General features: G+C 44.1%; 1 protein-coding gene across 1 annotated transcript in view; it reads right to left on the bottom strand.

Moving 5' to 3' along the window:
* Positions 1-23,253, bottom strand: part of ARHGEF19 (Rho guanine nucleotide exchange factor 19) — a 332,662-nt gene that overhangs the window by 15,072 nt on the left and 294,337 nt on the right. The window contains exons 11-15 of the mRNA XM_069240732.1: positions 15,575-15,664; positions 14,906-15,069; positions 2,931-3,089; positions 2,331-2,410; positions 123-227 (exon numbers count right to left, since the gene is read on the bottom strand). Coding sequence (XP_069096833.1) covers positions 123-227; positions 2,331-2,410; positions 2,931-3,089; positions 14,906-15,069; positions 15,575-15,664 — 598 coding nt within the window. The remainder of the gene's footprint in view (positions 1-122; positions 228-2,330; positions 2,411-2,930; positions 3,090-14,905; positions 15,070-15,574; positions 15,665-23,253) is intronic.

The raw sequence follows: 23,253 nt of genomic DNA, 5'->3' as shown, positions 1-23,253 counted from the left end.
ACAGCACTGTCAGAAGCAAATACCGAAAAAGGGTGTTCCAGGAAGTGATCACGATCCTAAATAAGGCTCTGTGTTGGCTGGGGAGGTAAAATAATAGACAGGGGCAGGTCTTCTTTACTCACCATCACTGGTCCTAGTTTTCAGGGCCAGAATGTCAGCTTTCTCCAAAGACAGTTCATCATGTTCCTGGGCCTTGTATGCCTTGATGCACTGTACCTGCAGGACGTCTGAGAAAAAACAGAGAACCATTTGAAAACATCACTTGACATTAGAATGGGTACTGGACTCTTCATTGACGTATGTATCCCACTGCTCCTCAGACACAATAAAATGCCAGCTCCATAAGCTGTCTTTTTGAGCTGGAGGATGGTACTTCAAGCGGTGAGTGAAAGACACCTTGAATACACTCTATAGACCTGGAGGGTGGGACTTGTGAGTGTGTATATTTATTTCTTTGTCGGGGGCGGGTACACAAGAGGGTTTATACTTCAGACAGTTCACAAGTCATGGAGAGCAAGTTTAATATCGTACACTAGTACAGTGGATTATGCCAAGTGTTCAAGCTGGAGGAAAAGGTTCTCCAGAGCTACTGCTGATAACTTTCAAAGGGATGGCTTTTCTGAGGGTCGGTCAAATGGGTTATGGGGGTGTTCCAGTGGAGGGGTGCAGACCTAAGACCAATATAAACTGTAAATTAGAGGTGGTGCTAAATAAGGGAGAATACTAGGTGTCTGGGATGTAGGCTAGATGGTTTGTGGGAGGCAGGAAGAGGTTAAGCTATGGATGTATTTGCATATCGTGGTAAGGAAACTGAACTGTTATCAGCTGTGAAAACAGAGCTAACCAGCCTAGTGTGTGCCCAACGATGTGGGTATGAACCTTGCAAGGATGGAAAGGTAAAGGAGGCCAGATTCAGTGCTTTTTCTTAAGAGAGGATGCAGATTTGCATGCCTGGAAGAAGCCTTTTCATGATGTATCATTTGCTAAGCATAAGTCCTTTAAGGTTTTCTTGGGCATGTAAAGAACGGAGAGATATTCTTAAAAGGCTTACATAGGCAATAACAGGCTACTGTGGTGGTAGAAATAATCAAAGTGGATCTCAGTGTCAGGAGGGGAATGAGAGAAAAGGAGGAAGGCACGCTTATTTTTGATGGGCACGCTTTCGTTCAGTGCCTGACTGCACCAATTGTATTGTTTTAAACTAATGTAGTGAATATGAGAACGAGAAGAACTGAGGGTACAACAAGGAAGTGAAAGAAGTTTTTTTTTCAGCAGTAGCATGTGTATATATAGCATTAACAGTGATTGTGTCCTTTTTAAGGAAGGATAAGTGTGGCATCCTGTTGGGAAGGACAGTGATGGAAGTATATCAGGCACGCCCTTCTATGATGAGCATGGAAAGTGAGACATTCATAACAGGTACCATATAATTTGCACTATACGACTGACTTCTAAGTGTGACGGGTTTGATATGAGTCAAACTGTGACATGGTGTTGAGGTCATTGTCTTTTTTTAATGTCACTCACCGCCATGTTTTACCTACTGGTGATGGATGTCAAAAAAAGTTGCTCACTCTAAATTTGGAGGGTGATCAGATGGCTAACCTATGACATCCCATTTTCTGTTGAGATGTCAGAGGAGTATGCAGCTGTATGCTTCATCGTTGGCATACTTTCTGTCTGCCTACCTTTAAATTGGACAGGCAAACTGAGTTTGGGGGATAGGGTATTCCGTTGCCACTCCAACAGAGTTACCTCTCAGCCAAACTCTAAATCAGCTCCTTAAGCTAGAAGTGGACAGAGAGACCCACAGTAAGGCTTATTTTTCAATGCATGGTATGGAAAGTACAGCTGAAGCTGTGCTGTCCAATATAAATAACTCAGTGCAGGCAAGCTCCGTTGAACATAGAACCAAGGGTTTAGTATGAGATGATGTGTCTGTAACCTCTACCACCAGAATAGCAATTCATTGGTGTGGAAATGAGTATTAAAGGGGATCAAGGACAGTTCAGGAAGTGGAGCACTTCCCTTGAACACCCACAGTCTGGATGTCAAAAGAAAGGTGACCATATGGTTCCATATCACCTGGACACATTGATTTAAGAAGCAATGCCTCTGTGTGGTGTAGGCGTAGTTCACATTAAATGAAACAAATGAACTTGAAGACCCATAATGCTAGAGTCTTAAAATACAGTTTCTAATGAGGTGGATCCAGTGAAGTGGAGCTATTGGATTATTCTATGTATCTGATGGCCAGGGACATGACAGTGGTGTGGAGTGACACTAAAGTATAGGATTCATGTAAAGTGTGCTTAGTGAGTGTCACCTACCTTCATTTTCCATAAGCATATCGCCATCCATCTGAGGATTGGGAGGGGACATTGCAGAGATCCATCGCTGCTTCTCACTTCTGGAGATGTGGAGAAACACAAGGAGATTATACAGAGGAGACAGTGGTATGAGATCATATATGAGAGATGGAGCTGGCCAAGGAACATGGTGAATAAATACAAATCTCATACATTGTGAAATGAAAATACACTCACAAGGTGAACAGAGAAGATTGATTCAAACAGTTAAAACAACTTAATTGAAGAAATGATGGGATTAATTCAAACGGTGAAAGACATCATATGCGTAAGAAGACAACATGGAAGAGCAGAAATTTTTTTTTAATGGCCAGAAGTATTTGAACTAACCATAACGTGCACGCCACCATACACTACTTATGAATTCCCATAACATATCACTCTTTATCTATTATAACACCACTGATTGCATCTGAAATTTGATGACATCGTGAATGACACATTAACCGCTTTTGCCTTTCCACACCTTTAGTTTCTGGGTCTTCTAGACCCTCACAGTCGCCCAGGTAATATACCATCCCTTCTTCCTCTCACTCAAAAACTCCTAGTTCTGTCACTCACTCTGTCTGTGCCCGCAGGAGGATTTGGTGCTTCATCTGCCGGTTCTCATAAAGCTGCAGGTGAAAGATGTGCCCAGGGACTCCCTGCAACTTCTTGCTCAGGTCATTCACCTTCAGCTCCGGCATCTTGGCATGCACAAAGACAGCAAACTTCCCAATTCTGGAAGGGACAAGGAGTAACATGAGGAAGGAAAGGTACGATGATCAGGGGAAGAAGTGCAGACAAGAGCGAGTGAAGACATAGAAATATAGAGAATAGGATGGGAACAAACAAAGAATACAGAGAGATAAAAATAGAAGGCAGAGTTAAGTCACGATGTATAGTGACTCCTGCTCTTGCTGATAATGCGCATGGTCATCAGCCACATTGTTATATTGTTTTCCTGCATGGCGTGTGATGATGCAATGTGAAGTGAAACGATGCACAGAGAGATGTCTATGCGAAAGAGGCAAAAATAAATAGTAAACGATACTGCAACAGCCATAGGCGTCCGGAGAGGAGGGTGGGCCCATTTGAATCTGAATCTACAGCACTACATGCCATGAACAGATGCTTATAGGGTAGCTAACTGTAAAGAAGTCCTCCCATAGAGCTGTGGCTAACCTGTGGGAGTTGCAGCAGATGGAGAGAGTGTATGGAGCACTGCCTGACCAACATTAGCTTGTTGGCAGGCTAGCACATCCACTCAGTAATGTAGGTAGTGTGGACCAAGTAACTGCTTTGCATAAGTCAGCTATTTGTATGTTCCCCAGGAAGGTCATAGAGGCTACTTTCTTACGAGTAGTGTGGGCTTTAGAAGGAGGGGGTACAGTCCTCTTAGCTTTAGCATAGCATGTCTGGATGCATCTAACGATCCATATGGCAAGCATACCTTGGATGGAGCCTTCCCTCTATGGGGTTTGTAGAAAGCAACAAAGAGTTGTGTCTTCTTAAATGGTTTGGTTCTGTCAAAGTAGTACAAGAGGCCTCATTTTACATCCAAACTATAGAGAGCCTGTTCGGTAACTGAATCAGGTTGTTGGAAAAAGACAGGAAGTTCAATGGACTGGTTAAGGTGAAAGTGAGAGACCACCTTATGGAGGAAATTGGGAACTGGTGTGAAGGACAATCCTATCTGTATGAACTTGGAAGAAGGGTTTTTCCAGGGTTAATGCCTGTAGCTAACTGACACACCTGAGTGAAGTGATAACAACCAGAAATGTCACCTTCAAAGAGAGCAACTGAAGGGGGTAGGATTGGTGGGGCTCAAACAGAGGGCCCATGAGGCTTATTATTCAATGTTGAGATTCCATGCCAAAGCCAGTGGGACCGAGGAGGAATGACCCTTTTGAGACCCTCCATGAAAAGCTTTAATGGCCGGAATCCTGAAGAAAGAAATGTGTTGTCTATCCTGAAGGTATGCAGCTGTGGCAGCCTGGTGTAGTCATATGGAGGTGAAGGCTAAAACAGAAACCTGCAACTGGAGTAAGTAGCAGACAATGTCCTGCACAGTGGCTTTAAAAGGATCAACAACTTTTGACTGACAGTAGTACACCAATCTCGTCCACTTGGCTGCATATCAGGTCTGAGGTTTGGAGGTCTGTGTGCTTCCTTCAGAATGCTCATGCATTCAGGTGGGAGAACTAGGTACCCAAACTATGGCCTCAGAAGCCAGATCACAAGGTTGACAGACCTAGGGTCTGGGTGCCTAATTTCTCAATGGTTCTACGTGAGAAGGTCTAGCCTTTTGGGGAGCCTCTCATGTGAAACCAGAGAGAGTTCAAGCAGAGTTGTGAACCAGGGTTAGCGGGCCTTGAGGGAGCCACCAGGAGGAGAGTGAGGGACGTCTGCCAAAGCCTTCAAACCACAAGTGGGTGGAAAGGGAGAGGTGGAAAAGCACAGGTGAATATCCCTGGCCAGTCCTTCTATAGTGCACTGCCACTGGACTGTGGATGTCGGTGCCTGGAGGCAAAGTTTGGGTATTAAAGACTTTCTGCCGTTGCAACAGGTGATTTTTGGGAAACCCATTTCTGTAAGTAGCAGAGGAGGACTTGTGGGTTGAGTTCCCGTTTGTGGACTTGTCGCCCCATCCCTGGAAGACACTCCACTAGCAAATGGATTTTGTGGCAGAGCCCACAGCCAAATGCTCTGGAACAGGTGCAAGAGTTGTGGAAAGCATGTGTCCCCCTGTTTCTGAAGGTAATATAAGGCTGTCATACTGTCTGTCCGGACAAGAACAACCTTGCCTATCAGGTGAGGTAGGAAAGCCTTCAAACCTAAGGACGGACAGGAGTTCCAGGTATTTGAAATGGAGGCCCAGGTGTCGGGACTTCCATAGGCCTTTGACAGTCAGGTCCTGTAAGCGTGCACCCTATTCCATAAGGGATACATCTGTTGTAGCCGTCCTTTGCGGAAGTGGATTGAGGAAAGGCCATCCCTGAAACCGCTTGCTGGTGTTTCACTACCGCAGAGAGCGACAAGTGCAGCAACTAATCATCACTAGATCGTCCCAATGACCCTCCGTCTAAGATGACTGTTGTGCTAGGCTTTCCTGCAGTAAACACGTGTGTAATCTGACATGGGTTACTACGGCAATACAGGAGGCCATTATGTCTAGGAGGCGCATGACGGTTCTGACTGTGACCTGTCGATCTTGCTGGAAAAGAGGGAGCAGTGCCTGAGAACTGGATCCTGACATGGGTTCATGTGGACCATGCATCCCTCTGAGCTTAGAACGCCCCCCTAGTAGACTTGGCTCTGAAGGGATAGTAGGTGGGATTTTGTGGCGCTAGTGGTAAACCGTAAGTCGTGAAGAAGGTCTATTGGAATCTCTGAGTGTTTGTGGCATTGCTGGCGGGTGGCACTCTCAAAGAGCTAGTGTTCCAGATAAGGGAAGACGTGTGCGCCCTGTCTGCGAAGGCGTGTGGCCACCACTGTGAGGCACTTGGTGAAGACCCATTGTACAGTACTAACCCCAAAGGGGAGCACTTAGAATTGGTAATGTTTTCCACTGACTACAAACTTTAGATATCAGCGACGGGCCAGATGTATTGGTATGCGGAAACAGGTATCCTACAGGTCAAACACAGTCATGAAGTGGCCTTGCTGGAGAAGTGGAATTACATCCTGGAGAATGACTATATAAAAGTGCTCTGAAAGGATGTATTTGTTTAGGAGCAAGGAGGTCCAGAATGGGTTTAAGGGACCTGCTGTTTTTTAATATTAGAAAGTACATCGAGTACACTCCAGTGCCCTTCTTGTAGCTGGGGGCGGGTTCTATAGCCCATGTGGCAAGGAGTGCTTTGACCTCTTCCCTGGGAAGCCTTTGGTTTTCTGGGAGAGTCTGTTTGCAAGGTGGAATGGTGGGAGGCATGGAAGTGAGCTCCAGATAACCATGTTTGATAATATTCACCTCCCAATGGTCTGAATTGATGGTCTGCCATGTGGGAAAGAAGCCTTGTAAGTGCTCTCTGGCCGATGTTGTGCAGTTGGGGGGGTAGGGGGAAAAGAGGCAAGTCAGAGTTTGGTGGTAGTTGCAGCTTCTTTTGGGGAGCCACGTTTACCACTGCCTCTAGAAGTGTTGCCCTGTAGGACCCTCTAAAGTAACCTCTGGGAGAAGATTGCTGTGCGCTGGTAGGATATTTAGGCTTCAGGGGTGGTGGCCTCCGAGCCTCCACAGTAGGGTGTGTGGCCAAAGGAGCTGGGGGGAGCAGGTGTCTCAAGTGTGCCCATCGTCTTAGCTGTTTTCATATCTTTCTTGATCTTCTCTAACATTTGGTCCATCTGCAGGCCAAAGAGATGCTGGCCATCAAAAGGCATATTCAAAAGGTTCTGCTGAACTTCCGACTTGAAGCCAGAGATAGGATCCTGGAATTAACCCCCCTGGCATTGGAGTTTGCAGCATCTAGAGCACAGCAAATATGAGTGATTGATATCTGCTTGTCCTCGGATACTATTTCATGTCCCCTCTTCCTTAGCTCCTCTGGACTACATTGCAGGAGCTCCTCCATCTTGTCTCAGTGGACATGATCATTTCTTTGAATTGGCTATACATCATTGGTTGGCCGATTGCACAGCCATCCCTTTGCCTGCTGCATATATTCACTTACTCTCCTCCGGTGGCGGGGTGTCCCCGATGGCCTGTGAGTTGGCTCCCTTATGAGCAGTAGTGACCACCAGAGTGCCAGGTAAGAGCTGGCCACAGATGTAAATGGGGTCAGTAGGACAGGCTTAATATTTTTTAGCCACCCTGGATGCTATGACCACGGCTTGGACAGAGTCCTTGAAAATGTCAGACGTGAGACGTAGCATGCCCTTAAGCATGGGGAGGTACTGAGTAGATCTGCAAGTGGAGGAGAGGGTTTCAAAAAGAAAGTCCACCTCTAAGGGCTCTGCATAAATATCCACTTTATGAAATAAGGCAGGACTACCAATGAGTTCCTGATAGAATGTGGAATTATCCAGAGGGGAGGGCCGGGCATAGTAGAGGTCAGGGTCTATATCCCCCGGTGGGTCTGCATCATAGGAGTCCCTTGAGTTGTGATGTGAAGGGGCCCCCCCTAAAGAAGCAGGTGGGGAAGGGTGAGGAACAGGGAGAGGGGATGGTTGTGCACTAGTAGCCTTAGCAGGCTTCTTGTGCACCTTTGGTGGAATCAGAATGTACCAGGCTTCCTCGAAGAACAGCTGGCAGCATTGAGTGGACCAACAGTAAGCCTCACAGGGCAGGCAAGGATCCCACCCGTATAGGTATGGATGACCAGGTGTTTCTGCCTTGTGTTGATCTCTTCCTGAAGTTTGCGGAGAATCGGTTCGACTGTGCTGGTGCTGACTCCGGTCCTTCTAGTTGATGACGCAGTCTTTGGCTCCGAGGGCAGATTTGGTTTTGGCGCTGAAGTCCTGGTAGGCACTGAGGCGGAGATGGTCAGCGTAGAGGATCGGCTCTTGTGGCAGTGAGAGACTAGCCAACCTCAGAGCAGATGGTCTCGAAGATTTTTTCAGTGTCGAGCAGGAGCTGGGCAGAGCGTCCAAAGTGATTTTTCAGTGCTGACCATGGCCCGATGCACTCGTGATCAGAAGGCCTGTCTTTGGTGCTCCGGAGAGGGCTGCTCAGATTAAGAACGTTGTCGAGGGGAATGGGGTTCCATACTCATGGACTGCTGGACTGGCAGAAGATACTCAGGCCCAGATTTATCAAAAGTGGCGCTGCACATAGTGCAGCTGTAAAGCAACAATGTTCATGGAGGAATCATTTGCATACAAATATTTCTGCGATATTAAAAACTAATAATGTTGTAATTAACTATAGATCAAATTCCATAAATGAATAAATCTTCAAACAGCGCGTGATTCGTTTCTGGAAAAAGTAAGAATTTTTATATATTCACCAATAATATATTCATTAATATAGCAAAGATAATATTTTGTGTTTTTATACAAATGCACTGGTGACTCCTCTAGTCCACAATCCCTTTACATCCAAGGGACAGAAGGAGAGCACCAACTCTCCTTACTCTCCAACCACAAAAGGTTTGAGTTCTATATGTAGTCTTTCAAACAATCAGAAACACTCCTAATGGACTCCAGCAGTTCATGCGGAGAATTGCGTCATGGACAGTATAAGGTTGGTGTTTCGGTCTCCCAAGGCTCAAACTGTCCATGAGACCATGCTCAGGACAATGTGTCAAAGTGGATTAAATCACAATAATTGTTGCTTTCAACATAAACTTCCTAGAACAGCACTTCTTAATCCTTTTCGTCTGGCACACACAATGCTAGTCAGTTATTCCAGTACAGAGAAAGGACGATGTAATTTCACCACAGATACGTAAACTCCCCCCGGGCTTGAATCAATCATAAAACTTTATGTTGATGTTGTAAGGGAGATGCAATTGAAGTACAATGCTGACAGAAAGAAGGAACTTGTGGGAGCCGAAAAACAGCACTGCAAAAGAGTCAACCAGGACCACGAGTGCACACATCCGAACCCAACGGTGGAAAGAAATCAATCTAACAATGGAGCCTATGATCGTGCACATTACCAGCAAGAGGAGGAGTCACTATACCTTGTGACTCAAAATACTTCTTTAAAGAAAACAACTTCCAGGCCCAACACTAGATGGCAGGAGTACACACAGAATGTGTATCTACAGTCCATGACACATACCTCAAACAAATTATTTATAACTTTTTGTCCACAAACTTACGAGAGTTAATTGCCATCATGTGAAAGTCCTGCACAGGTATAAAATATAACTTTAAAAACACTGTGAATCTTGTTTACAAAATGACAAACTATAGCAATTAAGGCAGATATCGCTCTGAAACTGCAGCATAATTTCAAAAGTGATGGATAACTCAGTGGTGTGTGATTGGCAACAAAAATATCGACCTAACAAAATATCAAGGTCAAAATAGTTACTACCAAAATACTATAACCTGTGTACTGATAATTAAATACCAAAAACATTGATTCCAAAATATTGTCCTGCAAAAATATCTAGAGTTAAAAATAGCTAATAGAAAAACATGGGTTACAATAATTTTCAGTTTTAAAATGAATATAACAAATATAGAAAATTAAAATATAATTTAAATACTGTTAGGATAATTTAATTCATTACAATTAATTTAAAATTTAAAAAATGTGAATACTCTTTAAAAGTGCCTTTTAAAATGCCCTTTTGCATTGGTGAAGGTGAACAGGGTGCAACAAAATAGCTCTGTAATTAATAAAGGCACACAACAGAGTCATCCCGTTGCGAAACAAGTACCTTTTACTAGAGACATTATCAGATTTGGTTAATATTCTGGCCTACAAATAAACTGGGATAAATCGGAAATCTTCCTGTGGACCAAAAGTGCAACTCCACTGCCTAAAGAATTACCCGTTATGATGGAAAGCAGGAGTTAAATATCTAGATGCGTACCTAACCAGAAATATGGGAGATATGTGGTAAAAGACAACTTTGGAGCAACTTCTGAATTTTTTAAAACATGAGCAGACAGATAGTTGAAACTTCCCATCTCAATGCTTGGGAGCGTCTAATTGATCAAAATAATTATTATCCCAAATGTTCTATATTTATTTGTGAACATTTCGATGCTACAATTGAGTTATTAAAAAAATTACAACAGCTTTTAGACAAATTGATATGGGGTGGTCAGCCGTCCTACATAAACCTGGCTCTCAATCAGCCGATCGATAATGGAGGCCTAGTGGTTCAAGACCCATTCCTTTATTACCTCATTGCTCAATCTCAACATGTTAAGTACTGGTTCCATGAAACTGAAGCGGTGGCGCGTGTTAAGGCTGAAACACTCTCGCACTACTAGAATCATTACTGGTGGTTGTGATGACACGAATCTTGTGGTAAGAAAGACAAGGTAGATGTCATAGAGACAGTGAGTTGTGTGTGGTGGAGGACTGGGAGGCTGGGTGGGGTTGGATAGGCTGTATTGCCTCCTCTTGTAGATTGAAAATAATGAATTACTATCTCCATTCAATGAACGATCCTCGGTAAAATTGTTGAGAACTAATCACATCAAAGTGTTGGGTAAAATATGTTTCCAGAGGGATCATTCATAAGCTTGCAGGAATTTAGAGACAGGGACTGAACTACGGTGCTGGCAATGCTGCTATGTTACATACTGTAATACAACGCTAGATCCGTGCTTCCGGGTTTTCTGAGCCCTCCGAGGAAGCTGGAGGTTCTGGCCGAGATACTCGTGGGCAGAATTATGAAAAGTAGAGCTGCACCTAGTGCAGCACCACTTTTCTTGAGCCAATTAGCGCCCCCCTATCGCCACCATGGTAGCGTCATAATGGTTGATGCTAGTCCACGCTTTTCAAGGATTAGCGTATAAAAATGATGATGCAAATCCTGCAAAGCATCCAGAGGCCCATTTCAATCAATGGGAGCCTCTGCGTAACACCTGCTAAGTGCAGGCATTAAAAAATGCTTATAAAAATGGTTCCATTTTCATGGCCCCCCTAGCGTCCGAACACCCCTCCCTTGCATATATTCTGCCTGGTGCAGGCATGTGGCACAATGGGTTACAAAGTGGCACAATGCAAGCATTGCGCCACTTTGTAAATATGGTGCTGCGTTTTCCTCTTCCAACGCCACACTAACGTCAAAAATATGCTGCTAATGTGGCTTTGGAACGGCGCACTGCCAGCATAAATCTGGCCCTAAATTCTAAAGCAATGCAAGAATACTGCTCTTAGAGGGAATGGGAGGGGAGATTTGGGGAGAGAAATCTCAGATACATGTTGTAGGTATTGTTGCATCCAGGTTACGGATATGCTATTTAACTAACTGTTGCAATTAAATTCATACATTGGTTGTAATACACACCAGAGCACGTAGCCATAGTGAAGAGTAGGAAATGTAAAGCAATCAATGCAGCTTTTTTTTGCATGTGACATTGTTCTGTCCCGGGGTACTGACATTCTTTACATCCATTGATGAGATGACAGACATGACTATTACCCTCACAACTGAAATGGCATTACTGGGATTCACAGATGAAGTGCTTGGCAAAGTGAGAACATTTGCATCTATGGCTCTATTGCTTGCAAAGAGCGAGTAACAATATGCTGGATGAATCCTGGAGCCCCTAAAATTCAAGCTGTACTGTAGTACCACGAGGGACAATTATTGAGATCTTATACGCTCTAAGACATAATCAAGGGACGTTTGGGAGCCATATAGAGCCTATAGGAAGCTGAAGGAAATAGGCTGTAAGCATGAGGACATGTAGACCTGAGTGGACAAATTAATGTAAAGAATGTTAAACAGATGGTACCGAATTAGAATGGTAACAGACTGGAAGACTGGAGGAGATAACCTAAATATGTATTGTATAGAGTGGTGATGGAGAGGAACATTTACAATGGGTAAAAAGTGTCAAGGTGTAATGATCCGTCATGAGAGTTGTAAGAAATTGCCTCTTTTTGCACGATTGCTCCCAAATGTTTGGACATTTACACTTGTTCCTTTGTTGAAGCCTAACTGCTATATGCCACAGCTGCGTAGGGTTGAGCAACATGTTTTACAAGTGTGCCTGACCAGACCCAAGTTGTTATTGTGAGTATATTACTTGGTGAGGTCACACAACCACTCCATATAATAACCACTTTCCTCACGAGTTAACACTTATTGTAAATCTATAAATAATGGTTTAAAAAAAACATTTTAAAATATGGGTGTTTTGAAAATATTCTTTATGAATATGCATTTTAAAGTAATATAATTTATTTACATGAAAAATATTTTATTTATATAACAGATCAATTAAAAAGTGCATGTTTCTAAAAAAATAGCTTCACAAGACATTTATTTAAAATATTTTTTTAAATATAAAATAATTCCTTCTAAGTAGGCGAAAACGTTACAAAAAAGTTGAAATACTTTTAATTGTTTTCTAAATTAACATATAGGGGGCAGGAGGTCAGATTTACTGTTCTACCTCTGATCCAACTAAATGGGGTAACTGCATATATTTGGGGGGTCAGGTTTACTACTACCCTCCAAACTAAGCAACTTTGGGGAAAGTGTTGCAATTAATTGGAGGAGGTGTGGATTTACTATTAGTCTCACTCCTTACTGAGCAACACTGGGGAAAGTGTTGGACTCTGGGGGTTGGGGCTCGACAGATTTACTATTCACAATCCAACCTAAGCAACAAATGGGAAAGCATTGGACTCTTGGGGTGGGAGTTTGATTTACTATTCCTATTTCAAACTAAGCAATTCTGGGGAAAGTGTCTGCGAAGTCAGAATTACTATTCCCACTCCAAAATATGCAATATTGGGTAAAGTGTTGAACTGAAGGGCAGATTTACTATGCCCACTAGAAACAAAGCAACGGTGGGGGAAGTGTTGAAAGCTAAGGAATGCAGAAGGGTCAGAGGGTCACAATTAATCTTTTCACTCCAAACTAAGCAAAACTGGGAAAAGTGCTGGACTCCAGAGGGAGTAGGGTCAGATCTACTCTCTTACTCCAAACTAAGCAACACTGCAGAAAGTGGTGGACTTTGGAGGGGGAGGTAGATATACTATTCCCACTCCTAAATTTAGCAACATTATGGAAGCACTGGACTCTGGGTGGGGTGGCCAATTTACTATTCAGAGTCAGACTTGGGGGGTGGAGGAAGTCTATTCCCACTCAATGTCAGTTTCTCCTTCTGTACATCCAGGCAGACCCCTTGCCTCTTTAGGCAGGCCGGCAGGCCACTAGGCACCAGGGCGACCCTTAGCTCCTCAAGCAAAAAATGCAGACGTCAGCAGATGTCTGGGTGACTGGCTGTCTGGCAGACAACAGCTGTGGTTAGAGAGCAACTCCGCAGAGCACTATCTTCCTTGGTCAACAGGAATGTGGGCATGGAAAAAGTGGAGTGGCTTGGATCCCACTTTTATACGATTTTCCAGACAGGGATGTGTCACAAACCTAAGAAATCGGTTTGGGTTGGCTCTCTTTTCAAGTGCCCTTCAACAGGTTGCTCTCCAGACACACCCTTTGTGAAAAGTGATGCTTCTCAGAGGAGGTAGCACTCAGGCTTTGTCCAAGCTGAAGCACCCACAACATGAACACAATGAGCATGTGTTGTCTGTGCATGTCCCTCACTGCCATTTTTAAAGGAATAATCAGGTCAGACAAAAGGGAAGGCCAGACCTACAAACGTCCTTGCTATTAACAATAGAAACCTTCCATTTTACTACCTACCACATACAGTGCTCAGGACGAATTTATCACCAACCCTTTGCTAAAAAAAAGTCTTCATTGAATTTCTAACAGTATCCCTGTACCATCCTCCCCACCTCAGTGTCTTGCTCTCCATCCTACAGCCATAGGAATGCAGGCAACACATTTCCACTAGGGAAGCTTTCCTCGGTCCCCAGGTTGTGCCATGGTGAACCAGTGGTATGCAAAATCCACTTGCCTCAGTACTCAGACTCACACACACATAGCCTTACTTCCACATGTACTACATACATTCTGTACACACTCATACATGCATTTGACAAACACAAGATATGCCAGCTAAAGGTTCTGGGATACTCATAACAACGAAATTTTACAAAAGCGAGATAAGTATACCACATTCTAACTGACACAGTTAAAAAGGTGTGGTCCTATTAAGGTTTCACAAAATCAGGTGGTATGCTGCCACCTGTGATTTATGTGCTATGCAAAGAACAGGGGCAGTAGATCAGTGTGATGGCAGAACCAAAATAAAGTAAGGATCCCAAAATTGCAAGCAGCAGATTTGACCACAGTAAGCAGAACGCCTGCCTCATTTTTTTTAAAAAATATTTTGAGTACACCCGACTTTATCTCCTATTTACCTGTTAGCACCCAGGCACCAGCAATGAGGAGTGAGTGTCACATGGGTTAGTGTTTGCAATGACAAGGTGTCACATAGGCAAGTCAACAAAAATGTTTGCACCTCTCGTGGGTAGAAGCACAGTGGGTAGCAGAGGATCAAGACCAGTTAAAGATCTGTAAAAAGTGGATTGGCACTCCAAGGAGAACACAGAGCCATTACTCTGTAAAGTTTAAACAGCCAGGCTAAAGCTAGGGATTAAAGCAGGCAAGATGATGCTTTTCATTGTCTTTTTCCTGATGATACACTCTATAAATGTTTAAAGATCTGGCTGGTGGGCTTGAGAGAAGGAGGGTGGATAGGGTACTTGATTCTTCCAATATATGGGGTAGCACCTAAGGTAGGGAGAGGCACTTTGTTTGGTTCTGAGAGGAATAGGTTAGGAAAGGTTCTGTTCTCTTTGTGATCTGCTTGCAGCGGAGGAATAGAGCAGCTTGGGACAGCAGGGCGAGTTTAGTCAGAGCACGGAGGAAGTAATTAGCATACATGGGATGAAAAGACTGGCTGAAAAAAATTGAGGCAATCACAGCATTGGTAATGAGGAACACAATCCATTTTCGTTGTCTATTGTGTCCCTAGAAGCAAACAGAATCCTTACTCATACTCACTCTTTTTTCCTAGAGAGCAGAAGGCAGTCGTTGAAAAGGTGCAGGTACACAGGCTTGCTACAGAGCTTCAGCTTTGACCCAGAAACTGTTGGCATCTGTGTATCCACTTCCACCAGTTCTCCGTGCTTAACGAGCCAGCGGGACTGAGAGATGAGTGGAAAGATCTGAAGAAGGAAAAGAATGAGGATATGTCAGGACAAGGATGCCAAGATCTACAAAATGGCTATGGGACAAGTAGAAACTGCACTTGGGTATTTGGCAGAATCTATAATCGTGAATGATGAATGGGTGAGAGAACTGATACAAGAATGAAAAGAATAAAAATCCACAATTCTTCCCATGTCTATAGGTGTAGACTATAAAATGATATGCTTGTCCTCTCCTCCCAGGGTGTCAATGTTTTTACTTGCCTTCAAAAATATCAGTGCCTGCCAATTCTTCCAAAGGGCTCAATGCCTTTATTCTCTTTTCAAGGCATCTCTGTGTCTTTTCACATCACATTACTTCAGCACCTGCCTTTTGACCCAAGGTATCCATGCCTCTTATCTTCTCTCTTCTCTCAGAGGGCCTCAATGCATTCTCCTCAGATGTTATGCCCTCTCTGACACTAAAACCTTTTAAGTTATCGTTTCCAGCCTGCATTAGAAACTTGGACCACTCAGGACTCACCTTACTTTCAAAGTGAATCTTCTTGTTGAGGTGGATGAGCTCCTCAGTCCTCTTCATTGACTGAACGCTGGCGTTGCACTCCTTTACAAGCTATGGCAAATGAAAAACATATCAGCAGATGTCCCACATCAAAAAGACACAGAAAAATCTGAAACATCAAAAGCACCCAAAAAGGCAACATTAATAACATACTATAAACATGCCTGTTAATAGAAGCCATTTTATGAAGGGGAAAAGAATGATCCTTATGGGGGGAGTGTAAGTCTTAACTTCTGTGGCAACCATACACAACTATCACTAGATTGGTTTGAACAAGAATCTAATCAAAATGTATTCAGTTCAGTTAAAACAATTGGGTTGAAGATACCTTTTTTCTGGAAACATTTTGTATTATTGTATTATAACAAGGAGCTCTAAAAATTACCATGGTGCATTGAAAGTGAAAATAGTGATTGGAAGTGCGCAAGTGCTATACAGAAAGTATATATACACAAGTGACAGATAGAGATACATTTGTTGTTACAGGCTACTCTATGTAGAGTGTCATATTCTCAATCAAATTTAAAAAACAGCCGATAATATTTTTGTTGACATTTCGACCCCTTAAAAGTTACTTATACTGATGTCATCATCAGAACAGAAAAGATCTTTGGAGGAACCTGAAAGTGAAAAAATCATGTTTCAATAGATAGAAGGATAATTATGAATTACAAAAGTCAATCTTAATGTATACATGTACGATGTCCCAAAAATCGTGGTAAACCCTTGCACAAATTATTGCAGCAATGTGGAGGATAAATCCTATCCACTGTTAGTGGCGAGCACCAATCATTCGTTAGGTTAATTCTGTGAAGAATCCAACATATTCTGAGATCACATGCTCGTGCTATTGTGTTTCTAGCCTCACTCACCAACATGGGGTGTAATCGAATGAAACTGTTATGGTGTTGAAATGCTGACAAAGATATTATTGGACTGTTAATAATTTGATTGGGAATATGACACTGACATAGAGGGGTATGTAACAACAAATGTATCCCAATCAGCCATATGCTTTCTCTGCACTTCCATTCATTCTTTTAATTTTCACTGCCCCATTGTAATGTTTGGAGCACCTTGTTATAATACAATAAACCAATAGGTTTACAGAAAAAGGCATCTTTAACATTATTGTTTTAACTAAACGGAATACATTTTGTTTTGATTGTATGTCAGGACCGGAGGCGAGGATTATGCTCATCTTTCTCCACTTTATTGAACAGCAGCCAAGAACAAACGATAACTACAACTCCCATGAGAACTTGGGAAAATGGAGTACAGTCTCAACGAATAAAAAACAGATATTCTGTCCAATCAGGAATAGGCAGTCCATAACATAGTCCTTCCTTGCTATCTCCTCCTCCTCCTTCTTCGCTGCTCGCAGCCGTGTTAAGTCACTGTTTTCTTTCTGTCGATAGTTATTTTACATTGTATTGTATTTTTACTGTTATTCATATTTTATTGTGTGTATATTTGTTTATTTTACTCGTGGGAGCGTTTGTCGCCACTTAGCAAGCGTTTTCTGCTGTGCACTGTGGGAGAACTTCCTGGCGACCGCCAGAGGGCGCTCGTCGGGAAGGTTTCCCTTAGCAACGGACATGCTGAAGGGGACGCGCCTTTCACTTTTACCTCAGCACGAAGCGAGGTTTCTCCTCATTTTTAATGGTTAGCTCCCTGCCTGGAGAGAGACGCCCTTCCTTCTAGTGCCTGTATTGATATAATTTGAAACTTAAAAAAGGCTCTGACGCCCCGTTGCTTCACCGGGGTTTGTATTTATTGATTCAATGTAATTGAATTTAACCCTTTGGGTTATATTTATTGCCTTTTTTTGGGGGACACACTCCCAGACAAGCAATAAATATTGTTATTTTACCCCTCAAGATATTACTGTGCACTGGGGTGTCGTGTCCCTGACTTTAGCCCTCTCTTACTTTGAGTCTATAACACTCTTCAGTTTATAAGCTGACACCCAGCTATATATTATTCCTTTAGTACTGCTCTAATTATTTTATTATTTTCATTATTCTATAATTTTTCCATATTTCTAATATGGATCTTAATGAGGAGGAGGAATTCTTTGATGCTGTGGACGCGTCCATTTATAGGGCCGTTTCTGAAGCAATTGGTCCCCTCAAGGACAGATTATCTCAACAAATAGCACGCGAATGCGCAAAGTTCTCAACCTCTACTGTTATACCTCGGCCGTACCTGCCTCCAGCGATACTTTCACAGACGCACCTCCTGCTAAGTGTCCTTGTGAATTGGATATCGACGTAGATCTTTTTGATAAGGTCAGGAATTCCCCAATTTCCCCTTCTGGCCCCCCTTTTTTTTTAGATTCCTCAAGGCCCCTGTCACCCGTCTTCCCTAAAAGTGATTCTTCTGGGGACCAGGAAATGGACGCCAGTCCATCCAGACCTTGGCTTCCTTCTGGGTTGCAGCCTGCTCCTGCAGTCTCAGACATGTTGGATCCAGATGACATTATCCATCCCAGGTCGTCTGAATGGGCACCGTCTGACAAGGTGGCATCTTACGTAGCGGGACACATCAGGAAACCGCTAGAAAAAGATTCTCGTAATTGTCTACGAGCGGAATGTCCTCGACCTTCTTTAGCAGACAAGGTGGCTATCACTCTGGAGTTAGACCCCAGGGTGTCTACTTTCCTTCAAAAATGTATAAAAGATCCTAAGAAAAGAATTGACAGGTCTTGGAGGGCATGTCAAGATAAACATCTTGATGTCTTGGGTCCCTTGACAAAAATCCTTGACATGGCTGAACACGTAATTCTTCTGGTACATTAATTTCTCCTGAGGTCCTGGCAGGCTGGGCTCAATGTGCTATCATTTTTTGGGGAAATGCTAACTGTGCTCTTTCCACCGAACGCCATTGTTATTTGTTAATTAAAGTGGACCCGAAGCTAGGAGATCTGGCCGATTCTGAAGCAGGTCCTGTAGCGCAAGGAGGTTTGTTTGGTGAACCCTTCATAAAAGAGTTAGGGAAGTTTGTGAATACTTTCACTTCCCTAGACAAAGCACACTCCTCAATGAAAAAAGTTTTCCTACTCGAATTTTCCATGGGGCTGGTCGAGGCAGAGGCCAATCGTCTGGCCGTGTACAATCAACCAACTCCTTCAGAGGACAAGGCTCCAGGCAGGCACAGTTCCAAGACCACAACCGCTTTGCCAACTTCTACCCTACCAGGGCCAGACGCTTCAGACATCGTGGTGGTAGAGGATCTACATCAACATCCTCTTAAGGTAAGTGTTATCCCTTCTTCCCTTTTAAAAGTAGGGGGTCGTTTGGCGAATTTTATCCACGAATGGAAGCAAATTACACAGGATGCATGGGTCTTACAGTTTTCCATATAGAATTTGTAGGAACTCCCAAGCAGTTTTCCCTTCCAAAACCCCTGGTGTTTTCCTCGAAAGACTCCATTATGGTGGACACAGAGATTACAGCCTTGTTGGACAAACAAGCTGTCTGTCCCACAATCCCACATCCTCGAGGTTTCATAAGCAATATCTTCCTCATGGACAAAACAGATGGCAGTCGACGACCGGTCATCAATCTAAAGGAGTTCAACGAATGGCTTGTTTATCGCCACTTCAAAATGGAAGGAATCCACCTTCTTCGGGATGTTTTGCGCACTCTAGATTGGATGGCTCATCTCGATTTAAAAGATGCCTATCTCACCATTCCTATCTCCCACCCCACAGGCGTTTACTTACATTTTTCTGGGGAAATCAAACATTTGAGTTCACTACCCTTCCGTTCGGACTTTCCTCAGCTCCGTGGTGCTTCACCAAGGTTCTCAACCCGGTGGTGGAACACCTCAGAGCTCGGGGAATTCGACTAATTGTTTATCACAATGACATTTTACTACTAGCCCAATGTCCCAAACAACTTTCTGTCCATCTACAGGTAACAGTCAACTTGTTACAAGGCCTGGGGTTTATCATAAACAAAGTCAAGTCCCTTTTAACCCCTTCTCAAAGAGTGGTCTTTTTAGGCTTCACTATTGATTCGGTGTCTGCCACTCTAAGTCTTCCTTCCCGCAAGATGACGAAAATACATCACGAATTACGTCGCACTCTGGTCAAACAGAAAGTCTCCCTGCGTCAAATTGCCCACTTCATAGGACTTCTTTCTTCCTCCATTCAGGCAATATTCGCGGGCCCGCTGCATTACCGAGCTCTTCAACGTCTCAAAGCAACTCATCTACGCAAAGGCCTAACGTACTCTCAAAAAGTGACCCTTTCACAGGAGGCGTTAGAGGAAATTCATTGGTGGCCCTCACATATGGAAGCGTGGAACGGCAGAGCTATTTTCGGTTCCACTCATAGTCAGATGCCAGCCGACTAGGCTGGGGTGCTCGATGTGGGGATTTCTCCACCGGGGGAACCTGATCCTTAGAGGAACAGAACTTGCATATAAATTGTCTCGAACTTCTAGCTGGTTCATTTGCAGTCAAATGCTGGACCAAGGACTCTATCCAATCAAGTGTCCTCTTGAAGATGGACAATATTTCTGCGGTCCGGTATATCAATCATCTGGGTGGCACTCAGTCCAAAACTCTTTTCAATCTGGCGTCTAGTTTTTGGCAGTAATGCCTGGAGCACTGGGTTTCTCTGACAGCACAATACCTCCTGGGAAGCCAGAATCAAGTTGCAGACTTTCATTCCCGACACCTCAAAGACTCCAGTCTATGGAAACTTCATCCAGAAGTGTTTTCTTATCTGTCCCAACTTTGGGGACTGTTTTCAGTCGATCTTTTTGCTTCCAGACTGGACAATCAACTTCCCAGGTTCTTCAGTTGGAGACCAGACCCGTTGGCAACTGCCATGGAAGCATTTCTACAGGACTGGAGTAGGGAGAAAGCTTACGCTTTCCCTCCCTTTGCGATGATTACTCGAACATCTGCCCAAGTGCGTTGCCAGCTGGCATCCATAGTACTGATAACTCCAATATGGAGGTCTCAAGTGTGGTTTCCAGTTCTTCTGGAACTTTCTAGGGATTCTCCAATCCGACTCCCCGTTTCCCTCGCTTCTCCTCAGTCCGAACAGTACGCCTCATTAAATGGTTCTAGAGGGTTCCTTGTTCTTGATGGTGTGGCGGATTTCCGGGGACGATGGTTGGTCCCTGGACTTTTGCAAAAAGCTGAGGAGCTACTATCCAAAGCATGGGCCCCCAGCACCTGTAAAAGTTACAAATCGGCATGGGGAAGATGGACCCATTGGTGTTTGCGAAGGAGTTTTAATCCTGTGGAAACAGATATAGTTCATGTTCTTAATTTCCTTGCTGACCTTACTTCCAAAGGTCTTGCATATCGTTCTATTAATTCTTACCGATCCGCTATTTCAGCAGGACACGTTTTGGTGGATGTTTTTCCTGTGAGAGAACATAAACTGGTGTGTCGTCTTCTCCGGGGCATAAGACTCTCTTTACCTCCGGAACTCTTCCCTTTGGGATGTTAATCATGTTTTGAACCTATTCCTATCTTGGCAACATAACCAGTATCTTTCCAGAAAAGAACTCTCAGCTAAATTAGCTGGGCTGCTTTGTTTGGTATCTTGTAGAAGAGTTTCAGATGTCCGTGCTCAGGATATTTCTCACAGATCCTTTTCTCCTTCAGGAGTCTCGTTTTCGGTAAGTAGTACAAAGACAAATACCAGAATTATCTCTTATCCGTCTTTCCCAGATGCCCCAAAACTGTGCGTGGTACGATGCCTTAAGGTATACGAGGACATGTCCTCAGAACTCCGTCCTACTGGTGAAAATCAACTCCTTATTGCATTGCGTAAATCTCACAGAGCTGTTTCTTCTCCTACCATTGCTCCTGGGTTTGTTGGGTCATGCAAGAAGCAGGCATTAATCTTTCCCTTTTTGATGCGCATTATGCTGGTAGAGCAATGGCCTCCAAAGCATTCAATTTAGGTGCTCGTTTGGAGGATATCATGAATGCAGGGAGGGTGAAGAGGCAGTTGTTATCATGCTGCAGAGGGAGGGGAAGGGAAGCAGGGTCTATTGGAGTAAAGAAGAGATAGTCCATTCAGTCCTGCAACAGAAAGTTTGTTTAAGAGAACAGTTATTAGTATGCCTGATATGTTCATGAAAATAGAAAAAGAAGGCATCTATGTCAACTAAGTAGACAAAGAGACCATCTTGTTATGGGTCAAAGAAATTCTAGTAGCTCAAGCACTGTGCTTCAAAAAGTAGTGGGATATGCAATCTGGGATTACCTACCACTAAAGCCCAATTTTAATCCCAATCTGCTCCTCTATGGAAGCAGACAGAATCATTTACTGCTACAAACGTAATACCAAACTGAAACACCCTCCCCCTAAACCTTCTGATGCAACCACCCCTCAAAAACCCAACTCTTTTATCAAGTCACATGGACAAAAGCGAGGGACACCTTCCTGTTTATGTGCAATATGACATATAATAAAATTTGATACAATATGACATGAATTAAGAAACACAGATCAACAAACTTAAAAATGCAGGAAGAGGATGAGTGCAGATTATTCACACACCTCAAAATCGCTGCTGAAAAGCCTCCAGCACAATAGCTACTGATCTGCTCGCAGAAACCAAGAAAGAATCAGTTCAGTCTCCCATAACTTGGTTCTGATATGCCACATGGTATGCAAGGCATGTTATACTGAATGAATAGTGCTCTCCATGAGGATGTGTTGCATGTCATTTAAGATAGTGGTTCACTGCATTAAGGCAGAGGACACCCTAGCACACCTATAACAATCTTGGAATCTGTATTTTTAGACCCTTTCACGCTAATACCCTTGTATGGTCTCTGGGCTGAGGCCATATTCAACAGAAAAACCTGCCTATTAATCAGATCATGTTCCTTCGCCCTCAAGTGTAGAGCACCAGGAAAATGGCTGCAAAGCTAATCAAAGCTCTGGCTGGCTTTGGTTATGAGATTAGAAGGTAGCATAGCTTTTAACTGGCTCTGGCTTCCTGATATGTCCATTAGTTTGCCACAAATGCTGGCCCTTTCAAAACAGTAGTGTGCATTAGTCTAGCACCTGGATGGAAGCATTGCAGCACTGCAAATGGCAGTGCCCAGTCTAAAAGATGAGCTCCTGCACAGAGAGGAGACTATGGGCCTCATTCTCACCCTGGCGGTAATTACCGCCAGGGCGGAGGTCGGCGGTAGCACCGCCAACAGGCTGGCGGTGCTCCGCCGGGCATTCTGACCGCGGCGGTACAGCCGCGGCCAGAAGCGGAAAGCCTGCGGGCTACCGCTGACTTTCCGCTGCCCGTCTGAATCCTCCATGGCGGCGGAGCGCGCTCCGCCGCCATGGGGATTCAGACACCCCCTACCGCCATCCTGTTCATGGCGGCTCTCCCGCCATGAACAGGATGGCGGTAGGGGGTGCCGCGGGGCCCCTGGGGTCCCCTGCCGTGCCCATGCCAATGGCATGGGCACGGCAGGGGCCCCCGTAAGAGGGCCCCAAAAAGTATTTCAGTGTCTGCCCAGCAGACACTGAAATACGCGACGGGTGCAACTGCACCCGTCGCACCTTCCCACTCCGCCGGCTCAATTCTGAGCCGGCATCCTAGTGGGAAGGTTGATTTGCCCTGGGCTGGCGGGCGGCCTTTTGGCGGCCGCCCGCC

The sequence above is a fragment of the Pleurodeles waltl genome, chromosome 6 (assembly GCF_031143425.1).
Source record: "Pleurodeles waltl isolate 20211129_DDA chromosome 6, aPleWal1.hap1.20221129, whole genome shotgun sequence".
Lineage (NCBI taxonomy): Eukaryota > Metazoa > Chordata > Amphibia > Caudata > Salamandridae > Pleurodeles > Pleurodeles waltl.
Note: the sequence above shows the minus strand (reverse complement) of the source record. Positions and strands in the feature narration are given on the sequence as shown.